At 33.4% G+C, this 17,481-nt stretch overlaps 1 protein-coding gene across 5 annotated transcripts in view; it reads right to left on the reverse strand.

The window, feature by feature from the left end:
* Positions 1 to 17,481, reverse strand: part of LOC143177133 (venom dipeptidyl peptidase 4) — a 280,040-nt gene that overhangs the window by 28,554 nt on the left and 234,005 nt on the right. For all 5 annotated transcript variants that reach the window (XM_076374932.1, XM_076374931.1, XM_076374930.1 and 2 more), the window contains exon 11: positions 392 to 614. In XM_076374932.1, coding sequence (XP_076231047.1) covers positions 392 to 614 — 223 coding nt within the window. The remainder of the gene's footprint in view (positions 1 to 391; positions 615 to 17,481) is intronic.

The following is a 17,481-nucleotide window of genomic DNA, read 5'->3' on the forward strand; positions in this document are numbered from 1 at the left end:
ACCAACAAACTTCTACTATTTATTGCATATATTTAACTTCATCTACCAAAAATTGGAATTTAATGTAGACAGGATTAATAGGGAAAATAAAATATGTTCAGAGCAGAGCACTCGAATTTAACAATTCCCGACCAAACTCATGAATCACTGTCCCCTCGCATACAGTCATGGGAAGGACTTGACCCCATCAAACGCAAGCTAGTTAACTTAGCAAACGGTGATTTCACTCTATTGACTGGTCCTCGGCGTCAGAAGGCAGCGCCGAGAAGCAACCCTTACCTTCTGAATCGTGAAACTAATTGTGTGCTCTCTGATATCAGCCGGCGAACAGCCGTCGATGCGACCGTAACGCAAGCCTCGTTCAACACGACGAGCAACAACGCCCACTCACCCGGTTGTAAATGGCGATGTCAGGCACTCCAGGGCCAGCGCAAGTGAGGACGTAGTGCGAATGATCGGTGGAAAACTTGGCAGTGTTGTACAGGCACCGGTTCCTGTCCGTTTCCCGGACGATGTTGCAAGTTAAGCACTTCGGCTTGCGGTCCGAGCCCCGCACGGATATCCGGTACAAATGCTGCACCGCGGACTCCTCCTCGGTCGTGGCCAGGTAGTAGCTGCGAAGAAAAACGTTAAGCGGTCATTTGCATAGCCTCTCCCTTTAACGGCTTCGTAATCGCGAGAAGTGTCTCGAATTTGCATTGCAACGAAGCACGCCCTTTGTTTACGGCGTTAACTAACACGCGCGTTTGGGGAAGTAAGTTTTCGATGTACTCGTCGCTGCTGAGGCACCTAGGCGTCCTGTTTATAGGAGAGAATCTGATAATTAGGGGAAACTTCGTAGAATGCCGCGGATAATTATGTATATCGGATTCTATGGAGGATAATTTTCAACGTTATTCGTTGAGATTTGTGCTTTAAGGTAGTTCTTAACCAACTAATCAAATGGAAGTTCATTACTAAACGAATGCTGCGGGTAATTATGTATATTTGATACTATGGAGGATAATTTTGAATGTTATTCGTTGAGATTTTTGCTTTAAGATTGTTCTTAGCCAACTAATCAGAAGGAAGTTTAATACTAGATGATGAATATAAAAGTGGTATGATACTGTCAAGGACCCAGTTCTTGATCACTTAAGAATGATCACTTAAGAATGATGAAGAAGAAGCTTGATTTTTCTAATGGATTCACGAAAAAATTAATCAAATACAAAAAATTGTTTGTTAGTCATATAAGCGTGTGTCATGCTCAAATTCTTATTGGAAAAAGTGCGAAAATAATAATAATTTAGTTCTTAAAATAAGCTATACAAAGCCACATAAATAGATCACTTGAATTGTGTCTCACTTCCAGCTATCAAATTTCACGTGTAAATGTCAAAACAAGTAATAACTATTTGGTAATATTTTGCAACAAATTCTTATCAAAATCAGTTTCATATACGTATTTAAATACTAAATTAGTCAGAAATTGGGTTCTAATTAGTAACTAGATTCTTGACGGTACTATATAAATTATAGTAATAATTTTTAACACTATTTAGATATATTCAAAAAAGTTATATGTTAATGTAAATGATTGCAATATGAGAGTAGGATATTCAGTCTAGTGTTTAGCTATAATCGATTAACTTTGTTATAATTGTCAATAAAATTTTAACATAAATCTCTCTTTTCATTAGGAATTACGAGAAAATGATACGAACACTTTTATTAAAATGAATACATTCGCTTCATAACAATTCAATATAACTTCATGTCAATTTTGGTAATATTCTTCAATATAGTTTTCCTGTTTCAGGCATAAAAAGTAGCAGAGAAGCAGTCTTTTTTCGATTTCGCCATACGTCAAAGTATTAAAATGCGTCAACTTTTACTAATAATTTCTCGATAACTATGGAATAAATCGATTTTATATTTTCCACAAGGATTTCTCGTAGTCCAAATTAGTTTTGCTCATAATTTGAACGAAGTCTTGAATCTTTACATTTAGCTAAGAGCTACCTTAACATTGTTTCGTGTGGATCATCAGTTTATCAATTGCAACAAACGGTGAAACTAATATAAATTCAGGTCGAAAAGAAGAGCTGTAATTTAGGTTAATCACGCATTGATTAACTGCCTGGCAATCGATCCGCATTAATGTAAATGGAGGCAGTGGTCTGATCGCGTTACTGGTTCTACTACTCGCAGTGGTAGCGGAACGTATAAATCAGACTTAACTGCTTCGAATCGCAGCGGCTGACATAAGGCCTGTCAAACTTGACCCTCACCTTGAAAACGTTTACGTAATCATGCATACGCGTCTGTTGAACATTGAAAATGCAAATGATGGAACTGACATTTCTCATTTAACCGCCAATTGTTACTCTGTGTCGAAACGATTCATATCGATAATCAGAAAGAAAAAAGTGTGGTACTGCTTCTGTCGATCAATTTTGTTCTGAATATAATTATGCCATTCTTCTTATTCAAAAATTTCTCTTCTTGAATATATTAAATGAATATGTTCTTTGAAATGTGCACTGAACAACTATTTTCTTTTCTTAAATTGGACCACATTTTAGTAGCATCAATCTAAATTTTTAGCTACATCCCTTACGATATGAGAAAGTTATAATTATTTCCACAAAATTGCTTTTTGTCGGAACTTACGGTCCTAAGAATTTATTTTGAACATGTCATTTCATTTGTCAGTTTCTTATTACTGGAATTTATTCTACAATATTCAAGCTATATCAGAACACTTTTCAATCGAATATGACTGTTATTTTTTTAACACCACCTGTTTGAAAATTAAATAGGGTCTTAGGGTTAAATTGTGTCGCAGATATTATGGTGCTTGTGCTATGGTATCAGTATTGCAGTGGGGGTGTATTTCCAATTCTTAAAAATAATTTAACATAATATATTAGCAGTAGAAAATTCCTTTTTATATCAGTTGAACCTTGTCACACCTGTGTGGAGTGCGAATAATAAATTATAATGACTTTATCATATGAGTTAGAATTAAAAGAAAAATCCACTTCTTTAAAAATTCAATTAATTTTATAACAAGTCTTTTTTCTTAGAAATGAAAGAGATTATTTTTATAAAATACACTAACATCTAAATGGTGCTTAAAAGGGGTCACCAAATATTTTCTATTGAGAACAATGGGCAATTTGTTACACACATGATTCAATCTTATTATAATCAAACTGTGAGCACAAAAATGAAATTGAAGTAATAAAGAAGTTTTAAAATTTAGTAACCCGTGTGATACTAGTTATTCTGCTTAATGTATAGGTGAAGGTATATTATTTATTTAGAGATGTATCCATATACCCCATTATACATATAAATCCTTTTCTATTTCTTTTAATGGGCTATACCATCTTGACCATGTTTAAAAATACATAATGTATCGGTATTTTTCTCATACTACAATTATTTATTGTATTATAAATTTTTTAAGTTGACTATTTTTTGACGAAAAACGATTTTCTCGATTCAAACTACTACCGTTTCTACAGTTTTTAATATCCCTCAAAAATCCTCCAGCACATTGTAGGTAACAGATTTTAGTTTACATTATCAAAAAGAATTTTTCTGTATAGAATTTTCAGCAATAGCAATCAACTATCCAGAGGAGATTTCAAAAATAATGAATATCTCTGCATTTCGTAAATTTTTTACTTGAAAAATTGGAAAATAAAACTAAAAGATACATTAACCATTTAAAATGACGACATCGTCAGATTTCGGTGCCAAAATTCATTATGACGAGTACATTTATTTTCGACCGTTGCATAGCGAAATTAAATCGTGGATTCTGGTTTGACGCCTCGAAATTAAATCGTAACCCAAGGGGTTAACATCACTAAAAAAAATGGAACATTTTACTGACGAAGGAAATCAACGAATTGTTTCGCGAGTTTTTGATCAGATTTGTTTGACCTATAGAGAGGATCATCCAAAATAATCTCACAAAGTAATAAGGTGCAAATCTCTCTCATTTTCGAGACATAAATTTAAAAAAATTTATTTTAAAATATTACATGTTATTGTTTTTTTTCCAATTAAAACAATTAACAAATGGAAGAAAAAATTAATGGCAATAGTTGCTGTACCTTTAGCTTAGTGTTCATTGAATACTCGATATACTTGTAGGTGATACTTTACATGTATTCGAGGTGCTTCCAAACATATAGGACATTTTTGGAACATAGGTTCTACATACATAGACAATAAAAAAAGTTCGTATGAACATATATCCAGAAATGCTTAGTTTTTTAGTTATATGCTATTTTGTGTTGTGTAAAACTCTGACTCTAATCCCTTAAGAAAATACAAAAAATGTTAGACACCTTTGTAGGATAGGTTTTAGATACAAAGACAATTAAAAAAATTCAAATGTGCATATGTTCAAAAATGCATAGTTCCTTAGTTACATGCTGTTTTATATTGCATAAAATGCTGGCCCATTGCTTGCCTGCACGCTGTGCTATCCTCTTTTAAGGTCCTCCTAGGTTCTGGGATATTTTGGCCCCTTAAACGAGTGGCACACACTGATAGATCTTAAAGAACCTAAAAAATTAAGGGTTTCCAGACATATGTGCACATGAACTTTTTTCGTATCTAGAATCTACCTTCCACAATTGTATCACATGTTTGGAAACACCATGTATAAAAATACGAGAAGCATAACTTTTTCAGCGTCATGAACATTTAACAAACATTGTTTTCGTATAAGTATATTTGCTATTATACAGTTCAGCTGAAAATACTACCTCATTAACATTTAAAAATTTATATATTTTTAGTAATTTATTTCTCGAAAACAGGAGATTTGCGCTTTACTACTTCGAGGTTATTTTGGATAATCCCCTCTACAGCTCAAAAAAGTCTAATCAGAAACTCGCGAAACAGTCCGTAGGTTCCCCTCGCGAGTAAACTAGTTACCTATAAAAAAAATTCTCAAACATCACCTAGTTTTAGATGTGATCAAGGCGGTCTATTCCTTAAAGAAACTGATCTTATTTTTAGTCTACGACTTGCATCAAATTCGTTTTCCAAAACTGATCTCTGACAACACTATTAAGCTGAACAGTATTAAAGCCGATTCTTCCAAGAAGCAATACTTCAAGCCGCAATACAGCGAGCAAGGACCTAGACTAAACTTGTTTCCTCAGAACGACTCGTCCAGACATCCTCAATTTCCAGCCAGCGTAAAATTTCGTGACACACAGACTCCTGTCTTTGTGCAACAATATTATTTACATTGATTAAACTTCATTCATCCAAGGAAAGGTTGTTTCAATTTTCTCTCTATCGCGCGCAAGGATCGCGTCGAAGCGGTTGCCCGCTCTCTGCAAACCAGTAAAGCGGGACGCACGCTTTTTGCAATTCAATTTGTGACTGGATAGGAGAAAGACCCGCATCGTCTGAGTAATATCCGTGGCGCGGTTCGACGTATCTAGAGTCAGACGCCAAAAGGGCCGAAGTGGAACCGGAGGGCCCGCACATAGCAGTTTTCCCCAACTAATCCGTGTCTAATCTAAATCTGCGTCCGTCGACTTCCTCTGCCGCCTAGCGCAGCTTACACCGCAATTTCTATGCGCATAGATCAGATGTAGCGAGCCGGTTGGACAAACACGCCGGAATCCTGCTGGCTCCGCCAGTCCTCTGACGTGTGTCCTGAGCCAGCTACAGTGGGTGCAGAAAGTATTCGCATACTAGAGAGAAATATTGTCAATTTTTAAATTACTCTAACTTCATCGTACGCCTATCTTCCTTGTGTTATTTTGAAGGTGGAACCGTTACTTTTACATCCTAAGTTGAAGTTTCACGAAGATTTTTCTACGCTGAAAAGTAGACGAGATTGCGAGGATAGTTTCTGGAGAAGAAAATTCAAACGGATATGGTTTCCTTGAAAAATTTTCTTTTATAATTGACATTACTGTCTACTATCCTTGGCAAACAATTTTCAATCAAACTTATTAATATAAAGCTATTTAAAAATATTTAAAATTTTGAAATGTAAAATGCTATCCTATGAATGTAAAATATATAGGAATATTACATGGGTTTGGCACGGTAGAGTTCTACATTTTCAAAAACTATGATATTTTTAACCAATTTCGTATTGTCATACTGGGTCATTTAGACCCGGTTTAGTTTTCAAATAGCTGTTGTTAAAGAAATTACAGTGATATTCAATCGAAAAATTGTTGGAATATAGTTTGAATATTGTAGAATATGTTTCGGTACTGAAAAATTAACAAATGAGGTGATGTGTACAAACAATTGTTTAGGACTGTAAGTTCCGATAAACAACAGTTTTGTGGAAAAAATCGTAACTTTTTGGTGTACGACTTTTTGTTATTGAGTTATTCTATTTTCAATAAAATGTTACTGGTATCGAAATATCCGGAATATAGATGAATGTCGACTATTCTATCTTATTCGAAGTGGAGTAATTCAGTAATAAAAAATTGAACATCAACTTTTACGAAGATTTTTGTAAATGCAAGACTTCTATCTGTAAACAGATTGTAACGTCGATTGTAAAACAAATTTTTAAGGAAATCGGAGTCGTTTGAATTTTTACAATTTTTATTGTACTTTTTCATTTGCTTTTTAGTGTAAAAAAATCTTGATCGAAATTTAACTTAGAGAGGTGAAAGCAGATAATTCACCATTTAAAATGATATTAGGAAGGTAAGTGTATGGATTTCATACATGAACATTACAAAAGTGAAAAAATTGACAATGTTTCAACCTAATACATTGTGTGGCTAAGGTACTTGGGAGTAGAGATTCCGATCTTGGTTTAAAAAAATTGATTTTTCAAGCCGATTCGGATCAGAAGTTAGGAAAACTATTTGGTAAAAAATTGACCACAAAAAAATCTATTTGCGTAAAATCGATGACAATAAATTTGTCGTGGACAAGGATTGTCACATCCTGTGTATTGTAAAAGTTCAGAGTCGAAGGGTATTCACAGAGGCCATAAATTTAACAAAGAATACAGGGTTGTTGGATTACTGTTTTCCAAATATCCAGACAATGCGTTTTAAAAAGTGCAATTTCTATGATAATGTCCAGGAATCTGTTTGTTTCACTTTCTCCTTCTCCATAAAGATTTCCAAAGCAGCGTACGTTATAATGTCAACGTCTACCCTTGTTGAAACTTCATCAATAGAAGGTTTTCTAGCCTATCCGCCTACAAACGTCTTTAGCCAATAGCATTTAGCTACCCTACAGTTTTGCGCAAGCTTTAGACAATGGTATTAAATCTCATTCAAACTCTATTGAGTAAACCTCTGAACGTCTTCTTATCTCCTATACGTATAATAAAGTTTGTTAAAAAAACTAGTTATATAAATAAATTTGGCGTACAACCGTGTACATTTGGTACGTATCAAAATTAAATAAGCATGTCTTCTATCCAAAAACTTCTCAGCCATGTACAGTATGAATATCTTTTACATCCACTGCTTATGAAACTGGGACCTCAGACATAACTCATTTTAATTGAATGAGTATCGTATCGTTGATCACATCTCTCTCAAAAGACGCACAGGACTTCATAACGCAGCCTCTGCATCGAATTCGTGGGAGGGAAAGAATGCGTGAAGTTTACGGGAACGTTTGTTTAACCTCCTTTCGGAGTTAGAGCAGTTCTTGGAGGTTCAGCGGTTCTCGTTATCGCCTTAGCCAGCTCGCGGAGTCGGCTGAAAGTCGGCGTGAACTGCGATACAACAATGGATAACGTTGACACAGTTCATTGGCGGGACATAGCGGTTGTCAGCGGAACCGAACGACGGCTAGAACTTTCGAACAGATCGGGAAGTTAACGGGCGAAGCGTTTAGGAGCTTGAGCAGTTCCCGCGAAGACAAACGAACAAGTGGTAAAACGCAGGAATTGCTTTCGAAGTTCGACTGCCGGAGCTGTGGTCATATTTCGTTGGGTACTCTGTATAGAACTTTGGTTCCAAGTGAAAGTATACGCTACTGAGGTGAATGTTCCAATTTCACAAAAATGGGAAACTTTAGATTGTTTGTGTACTCTTATCTAGTGGATTAAGATAGTTTTTACGTGATGATAAAGTACATTTTGATCGAGAATAAGTTTTATTATTTATTAAGGCTGGGAATCACTGTGATGATTAAAAATAAGGACTGTCTTTAAGAATTTTTTTCGGGCATATTTAAAGTTTTTTCTGAAAAATCTTTAATGGTTTTATAAAGCACATTTCTTAAACTACATTTTCTGTAAATTTCATTACAAAATATTCATTATTGTAATCATAGCAGGAATTAGCGTGATTAATCCATATAGGCCAATTCCACGTGTTAAAATAAAACGAAAATCAAGAATGATGAAATTGCATTTGAGAATTTGTTTCCAAGTTATGAATTGTTGAAGATGCCCTAAACTGACAATAAACGTGAAATGTGTCTGACTTGTCTTACTCTACTGCTGTCACTGCTCTAACTGTAGTCGATAATCGAACTGTAATAATTAATAACTTAGAAACGAAAGTCTAAGTCCATTTTCATCGTTCTTAGTTATAATTTGATTTTGAAAAATCACCTCTGACATAGTTAATGTCAGATATTCTAACTCACTCTGCATTATATCATTTCGTTGCTTCACTCCAAATTGAATTATGAACTTCATTATTTATAGCATCGTTAGCTTTCTGTACTCTTTGTTTCACACTTAATCAGTTTAACATCTGAACGGCTTACATATCCATTGTCTTATACATGGAACCTTGTAAAGATGTACAATGGCGCCGGGTTAACTGTGGTATATTCGTGACTTTATTTGTGCAGCTATCGAAGAATGTGAAGTTTCTGGAAATGTAAAGCTGTTTACTCTTATCAGGTCGCTAATTTCTGAATAGGATGGAAATTAAAGTTGGAATTATTGGGAGCGAGTGAGATACAATAGCGAGGCTCTTAATTCAGTAGGATGCCAAAACAAACGAAATGACAGACACCTAAATTTCAAGAACTGCCGAGAATAGGATGCTGCAGTTAACCCAGCAAAAATATATTGCAGCTATCTCGGCACCACTGTATATACATATATACAGGGTGTTCGACAATGGAAGGAAGAACATTAAAGTCGTGATCTTAGGCGGTAAAATAACACAAGCATCAGGAGTAATGAAATTGCGGTAGTGTTAGTTTGTTAATTATAAGGGTTCAAAAATTCGTAAAATGTGCTTGAAACTCGGCAAACCACAAAACGCTGCTAGCACGAAGTTCGTGGTAGGGATCAAGTCATGAGGAGTAGTGATTATCAAGCCACTGTCCGGGTTGAGTGCCGCAGAATTTCACCGCAGCTATGTCCTGTGAGTGGCTTCTTGTGTCAGTCGTTATGACAACCATTACTTTTTTAAATCCTTATAATTAACCAACAATAACTTCAACTCAATTTCATTACCTTTTTATTTTTGTCTTATTTCGACACGTTATTATATTTTCTTTCGCGAGTCGTCAAACAACCTTTTTATCTGTTTAACCCACGAACGCCTAAAGTTGCGTAAACGCAACATTTCATTCGCTATTTTTTTAGCCAATTTGCATTATCGAATACCGTTTCTTCGTGTTACTGTTGTAAAAGGGGATCACAATGATCAGTTTAATACCTTTTTCGTTACCAGTTCTGCTTTCTGATTCAGACTCTACAGGGTTTTAAAAATATTTTAAATTAAAATATTTATAAGATATAATTTAGAGTACACTAGTTTCTTGTGAATTATTGACCTTTCTTGTGAATCTTTCTCCTGTAGAGGTCGTTTATACAGGGTGTTTCTGAACAGCGCGGCATAATTTTAAGGAGTGATTCTAGACGCCAAAGACAAAAATTAAGAATAACAATTTCGCGTTTGAGGTTTCCTTTATTAGTTACAAGTATCTAAAAATCAGCTGTTTGATGGTGAGCGACCTGTCCTCTCCCTTATGTCAGGCCTAGAGTATCGTGCAAGCAGCCACTGTTCGAGGCTTATGCGCAGGCTCATTTCTGGTGATTTCCACCAGATTTTTAGATGCTTATAACTAAAAAATGAAGCCTCAAACGTGAAATCGCTACACTTAATTTTCATCTTATTTTGGTGTTTACAATCATCCCTTAAAGTTATGCCGTGATATTCAGAAACACTCGATATAGTATCCATTATTATAAAACGTTTTTTGTCTCGGTAAAATAATGTATAAGTTGTATAATGTATAGGATGTATGTATTTACGTTGCTTAATAGCGTAGCGTTCGTGCATTTCTGGCCAATGTTTGCGACAAACTATTATACCTTATGCTTTAATACATGTATACCAAATATTAATAAAGAATCCAAATAATGGAAAATAACACTGATACGACAAAATATCGGAAACGAAATTCCATGAATCATATCGTTATTTTCAACTAAATTTACAATGCAGAATTGTTTGGAGTAAACACTCTCCGTAAAAAAATTAATTTATTTGTATTATTTTGTTTTTATTGGAAACACACATACATGACTTATCGGCAAAATATTGCATTCGTTCGTTTATAAAATTCCTTTTTATGTTAAGCGTTTCACCTACCGCTTTGAACACAATGTTTTCTGATAATATAATATAAAAATAATTATTGTATACGTTTGTTCTGCCTTGTATTACGTAGCTTTGATAAACAGCTACAGCAATTACAATATAATACGTGGAGCATTGCGCTGCTTATTGTGGAATAAAAATATAGCTACATACTCTGTGGCAAGAATCCACATCATAATGCGCGTTGCTGCTTTGGTATATAAATTGTTGCGTTCAAGCAGATGTAGGCTTGACAGAAGACGGCAATGAATATTACAGTCTTAGTAGGAGTCTCACGACATACCAGGATACTGGCAATTAAGTGTCCTTATGTCAGACGCTCAGATCTGAAGCTGTTAGGTCTGATTTATAACGTTCCGTTACTACTGTGCGCATTCTGGCTTGCAACACGATCAAGCTACCGCTTCCATTTGCATTAATTTGAATCGATTGTTCGTAATTAACGAACGCGCGATCAATCTGAATTATCGGTTTCTTTCACCGATACAGTTTGTACAAGGCTGATGATACCTCATGATTTCGATATTACAAATTATTCTATGACCATTTAAATATAGATGTACATGGTTCCAGTAATTATGAAGATGGTTTGTATGAAACGTTTGATAATTAGAATGTACCATTCAGATTACAATACTGAAGCATTAATTATGAAATTAATAATGATAATGCAGACTATGCATAAATCGTGGAATTGAGGTTTGATTCCTGTAAAGCCTTTGAAAATTATATCCTATAATAGTGTTCTAATTCTAATCATTTATATTTTCAGTAGAACAGGAAATAATGTTTGTTTAAATCTTTTGTTGCATTCGGAGTGGATTCGAAATATGCGTAATGTTATATTTTTTAATTATTTCATGCTTATTTCACTCTCTCGCGAATTTCATAATATTCAATTATTTCTGTCATGTTTTTCATAAACATTTTAAATAACCGATGAAAAGAGAGAACGACTCGAATATTAATGAATACCAATGAAATATAATTATAAAACACGAATATATCTTTTAGTTTAATAAATTTTTTAGCGATACTTGACTCTTAAACTAGTTTTACATAATAATTAAAATACTTTTTTTAAATATTTCATAAAAGATTTACTATAGGAGACTTTTTTACTATTTTCTTTATAGCTCTGTTATTTTCAGTCTTCTAACTGCTACCATAAAGCATAAGATGCATCAAAGTTTGAAATTTATTTATGATGCCAAGCGTGACCCATTCGAAGCACTTTTCAACTGCAATCGTAGTCCAGTTTTAATTATTTCATTTCGATACCATAACACTGATGCTTGTGCAATAGCTCGTCTACAACTCTCCAGTTTATACATCAACGTTCGATCGTTTCATCGGCACTTTCAGTTTTCTGTTTTACGTTTTGCAGCTTTATAGCCATGCTGGGACGCTTTTCTTCACTGTCAAAGCAAAAACGTATCGTCCGAGTAATTATGCGAGTCTATCTTAATGCAAGCAAGTTAAATCTATCAAACAGTACCGAATTGAAAGCATGTCAATAATTGCATTAAATGTGCTACCTATAAATTTGACAAATGAAACAGTTCAAAAACACGAATTTCAAGTTATAACCATGAAACAATTTAGTAAACATACCTTTATTTATTGTAGAACACACTAATTGAACTTTAATGTCCGTTAATCTATTCAAAGAACTCTTCAAATACATAACTTAAATTATTTCAAATAGTGTAGCCAAAACTATTTCAAATTATTTTCGTCAACTTTAATAATATACATAGCTTTTTCTAAGCTTACAAATAATTTTTTTTTCCCTCTAACAAACATATCTTTTTTGAGTTGTGTTACTTTTATGATGGGTATGTGTATGATACGAAGATCAGTATTAAAAAAGTGATTATTTTTTTATCCAAAAATTCTCGTATCCAAACTTGACATAATATTTCCTTACTAATTCGGATAAAGGAGGTTCCACCGTACTTCTCTGTTGCTGTCAACTAAAATTTAGCTATTGCTTAACACTAAAACTACCAGATTTTTCAAATAATCTATATAATTACTCCTTATGAACATTTTATTCTGTAAACACATTATAATTTTTGTCCGTTAATGTTGTGTAAAAGTAAAGAAATGTAGAGGAAGGTTGCCGAATTTGGACCAGTGCCTAGGTAGGACCACAAGTGTGTCCTGCAATGTATAATGTATAATCAATTATAAATCATCTTATAATGTATAAACAATTTGCGCCGCATGACAGGCAATATGTATTGCTTATATACTAAATTAATTAATGCAGTAATCACTATCATACAGCACCATTTGATGAAGTAAACAAAGGCAGCCTGTTTCAACAACTGAGAATCTAATATTTTAGCGTCTGACTGTAAGCTCTCTAGTTTTTCTTAAGCAATAGCATGAGTTTCAACTATACATATAGAGAATACATCTATTAAGCTACAATTTACTGTATTTATTTGTATACTTTTACCTAAAATCAAGGTCAGGTGAAAAGTTTTCAATTATTTGGTCAAATTGCCTAGATTGGACCAAAAGTAGTTGCTTATATTGGACCAATAATATGCAATGATAGAATGTTACAAAAGTAATATCTTTTTTAAAGGCAAAGAAGGGTTCTGAGAGGTGTTGTTCCTTACGTGAAGAAATCAAGGAAAAATATATGATAAAGTGTATATAAAATACTGCACTTGGGCTTATACACCGTGTATATTAGACACGAAATTAAAAAAATATTATTGTTTAGCTTGTTGACTTTTATTATGAGATTTTGCAAATTAGGTATGCTGACATCTGTGTAATGACAGGTGACGCAAGCTTGCGTTGGAATGATGTAATCGTGGAAGTTGGGAGACGCAACTTTGCGTTTTTAACACGTGTTGTTTTCACGCTCTATACACTTCTCTCACGCGTCAAATATATCAATGCAGAAGGTAAGTTAAAAGGCTATAAATCCCTGGGAACAGGTATTTAAATTATTTAAATACTCCGTCTGCAAAGTGTTAATAAAATGTCTGGTTCGGAATGTGTTAAGAAAACAATCATTTTTACATTTTCAATCAGTGGTCCAACTTAGGAAACCAAAGGTTCATCCTAGGAAACCAGTTGCTTTGAGTAAATTGATGTCACAATTATAAAGTACTATCTAACTTCCATATTATATTTTGAAAAAAATTAATTACATTTTCTTGAAGGCATAAGTGGTAATACTTTTGTAGCTACCTCTTAAATATTAAAAATATTTTATTGCCAGCCTCAAATTGGGCAACCTTCCCCTATAATTTATCGTTGTTCGTACAGATGATATATTTTGTGAAAGGCCTGTAATTATGGTATTTCAATAAAAATAGGCATACGTTGGCCTTGGTAGTTTAATGTTAACACACGGCCAAGGAAACTGATATAAATCAAGTCCGAATATTCATAGCGACCTTGTAAATGTTGAAAATCAATAACGAAGGGAAAGTGAATCGAACTTCGTGTTTGCTTCGTTATCCAGAAGCTTTGACTTTGTTCGTCAACTCTAACAGGTAAAACAGGGTAATTCAATATCTTAGGAAGGGTAATGACTTTAGGGTTTGACAGCCGTGGTCCCAAGATAAGCATAAACTCTCCTCCATCGAGGAAAATCGACAACGGAGGGGTAAGCGTACCGAAGAGGGCGAAGGGGATGGGCCAGAGGGTGGTAGTTTCGTTGGGAAGATGGATGAGCCTCGGGTCATTCAGAACGGATTAATTTCAATATCCTGTTAATTTGACCTCCCGCGTCGACCTTAAACGAGCTCAGCCCTTCGGTACGCTTCGACCCTTCGCGGCAAATTCACCGAGGGTGACGTTGATCTTTCCCTCTGGACGTTCGCAAATTACGCATGATGGAATTTTAACTGCCGGAAAATAATGTTGCGCTTCACTGATAACCGAGGATCGCTATCTTCGTTTTAGTGAATAAAAGAGCGGTTGCTCTCGTAATCACCCCACAGCGGTCTGTAGCGGAATATTTCTTGATCTCAAAGAAATTTATGTCGGTGATTCTGAAAGACGTGTAAGTACACAATTTTTTCTAACATTTTTGTTTTCGTTTTTTGTGATTTGACTTATTTCCACGAAATTTAAGTAAAAACATCTTATTTTAATGTTGGACGTATTCCATTTTCATAATCAACGGCATATTTTTTAACTCTAGTACTTTTACGAAGTCAGACTCTCTTTAAAATGTTTTTGAGAACTACGCAACCTGAACAGTCTGTAGTGGACAATAAAATAGCAATACTAATTAAAAATGTTATAGGGTGTCCGATATAGGATTTAGGATTGAAAAGTTAAATAAAATAAAAGATATTAATTTTATAATTTTATTAATACTATCTACCGAAATATAGCGCAAATATGCGGATTTTAAGTTCTAAAATTAATTTTGTCTGAATTTCTTCAACAAGCAAGAATCATCATCTTCAACAGCAAGAATTATCATGTATTTGTTACGTAATTTTTTTCGAATAAATTGATAAGCCAATGTGGTGGTGACATCCTATGGTCGCTAGATTCGACCCCCATGGACTTTTTCCTATGGGTGAATCACAAGAATAAAGTTTGAATAACACAGAGAATATCGACATCTGAACCAAAATATCGTAAAATACTGTCGACTGCTTTTGAAAATGTATCTGCCAAAATGGAAGACATTTAGAGAGAATCATTTCTAAAACTTGAAATCCGCATCTTTGCGCTGTATCTTGGTAGTATTAATAAAATTATACATGTAATTGATATTTCTTGTTTTATCTAACTTTCAAATTCTAAATCTGTCACCGAACACCTTATATTTGTTAAATATGAAAGTAATTATAAATGTAATATCTAAATATAATATCTAAATTGCTATATAAATTAAAATTTCAAGTATAAAAAAAGAATTAGGTCTCCAGTTACAAATAACACAGACATCTATTTCTCACGTCTTTTTCTCACAGCTAAACCATAAATATTGGTGTTTATAAAGCGGTGCAGTTTCAATGGTCTCTACTATATTATCGTTCTGACATAATTCTGTGATCGATAGTAGTGATTAAACTTCAAGTTCTTACAATGACATTTATTTGGTTCAGAAATGTAACTATTATGTAAAAGTATTCTCAGGATAATTTCATTGGTAAGTTAAAAGTGAAAGTAATGATTTTAATTAAACATTATAGAATATTATACTCCTGTATTTTGAGTCACATTTTGAAAGCTGTTATAATTAAATAGTTTTTTAATAATTTAGTTGTGATATAAGTAGAATTGGGTATGTAAAATATTATTTTAAATTGTAAATTGTAAATAGTTTATTTTATTATAGATTGTACGTGTATCTTTGAAAATAAAATATTTCATTTCTGGAAAAAAGATTCGAAAATAATATTTAAAATAGTGTTTTATTTGATGGATATTGAAAATAATGAACCTTATATTTGTAATATTTATCTATTTTTTCTTTATTCGTTACTATCAAATATTATCTCTACTACTTTTCCGGTAAGAAATTTAATGAAAGATAGACATAATTCTGTTAAAAAACAGTATTAGAATCTTTATTTTATTTAAAAAAAAAATAAATTTGGTTCGTGAATATTATGGATTCTTGCATTCTAATATGATCTCTCCTAGATCTATTTTCGCCGTCAACAAATATTTTAAATACTACTTAATATAATATGAAACTAAAATATTTTATTTTATGCTTTAGATTATTTAAATAAAAACATACTATTTGACAAAATTTCATTTCCTATTTAAAATAATATTTGAAATATTTTTTCTATACGCTTTATCTAGTAGTGGGCGTAAAGAATTTTTATAACTCATGTACATTTTACGCTGACTCTCTAATATAATTTAATCATTCAAATGATATTTTAAAAAAATAAGATACTGATGCAAGATAGTTTAGATAATTGCTAAAAAGAGCACGTAAATTTAAGATTAAATTTATACAATAAATATTGCTTGGCAAGCTGCAAACAATCGTAATATACGATCCGTCTTTTAAATCACAGCGATCAATATCCATGTTTATTAAGGAACACTTCTGTTAAAGACGATGAAGAATATAAAAAAGAGAATTTCCCGATACTTCATCATAAAATAAAGTTCCTTTTTAAACTTTTTTGCCTTTTTATTATAGTACTTTAAGTAATCCCGCTTCCATGGCATAGTTTACCCTAAATAATTGAATTTTATCGTTAAAAATAAATTTTTCTTCAAAATACTAAACATAAAACCGCTCCTTAATTTTAGCCATGAAAAATCTCTTTTCAGACCACTAGCGTTTTATATTTGTCCTCCTTTAATTTCATAGTTACCGAGAAGCAAGAAAACAATTATAATGACCAATGATCTCATAATTTCACGGCTCACTGAAACGTACGTTTCCAAGTAAGAGAAGTACGAGAAAAATGTACAAATAGATAGGTACGAAGTCCATAAAACTCAGTGACGTCTGACCAATTAAATTATGACACGCTTTTATTGACTCCCATACACCTGCGTTATCTCAACACCTTTGCGTCGCATTGCACATAAATTATTCCTCTCTTTATAATTCCTTCCTTTAAACTCTGAATCCGTCGCCGAATAATCTCGAGCGCATTAAATTATTAAGTATTTAATCGGTTTATGGGAACAAGGACTTATGCTATACGAGACCAATCCTTTTCATCGCGAAATATCCAATTTTCGACCACCGAGTTTCTTCCGCACGATACAAATTTCCGCCCTACCAATTATCTATCTACCACAAACATCCGCTACTCGAATATCCCAAAGTACAAGTAGGTACTCTCGTGGAATAATCCCCCCTGCCATTGATTCACGACCCTGCTAAACAAACAGAAATGTACAAAATGGTTCTCGG

Source organism: Calliopsis andreniformis, chromosome 3, assembly GCF_051401765.1.
Source record: "Calliopsis andreniformis isolate RMS-2024a chromosome 3, iyCalAndr_principal, whole genome shotgun sequence".
Classification (NCBI taxonomy): domain Eukaryota; kingdom Metazoa; phylum Arthropoda; class Insecta; order Hymenoptera; family Andrenidae; genus Calliopsis; species Calliopsis andreniformis.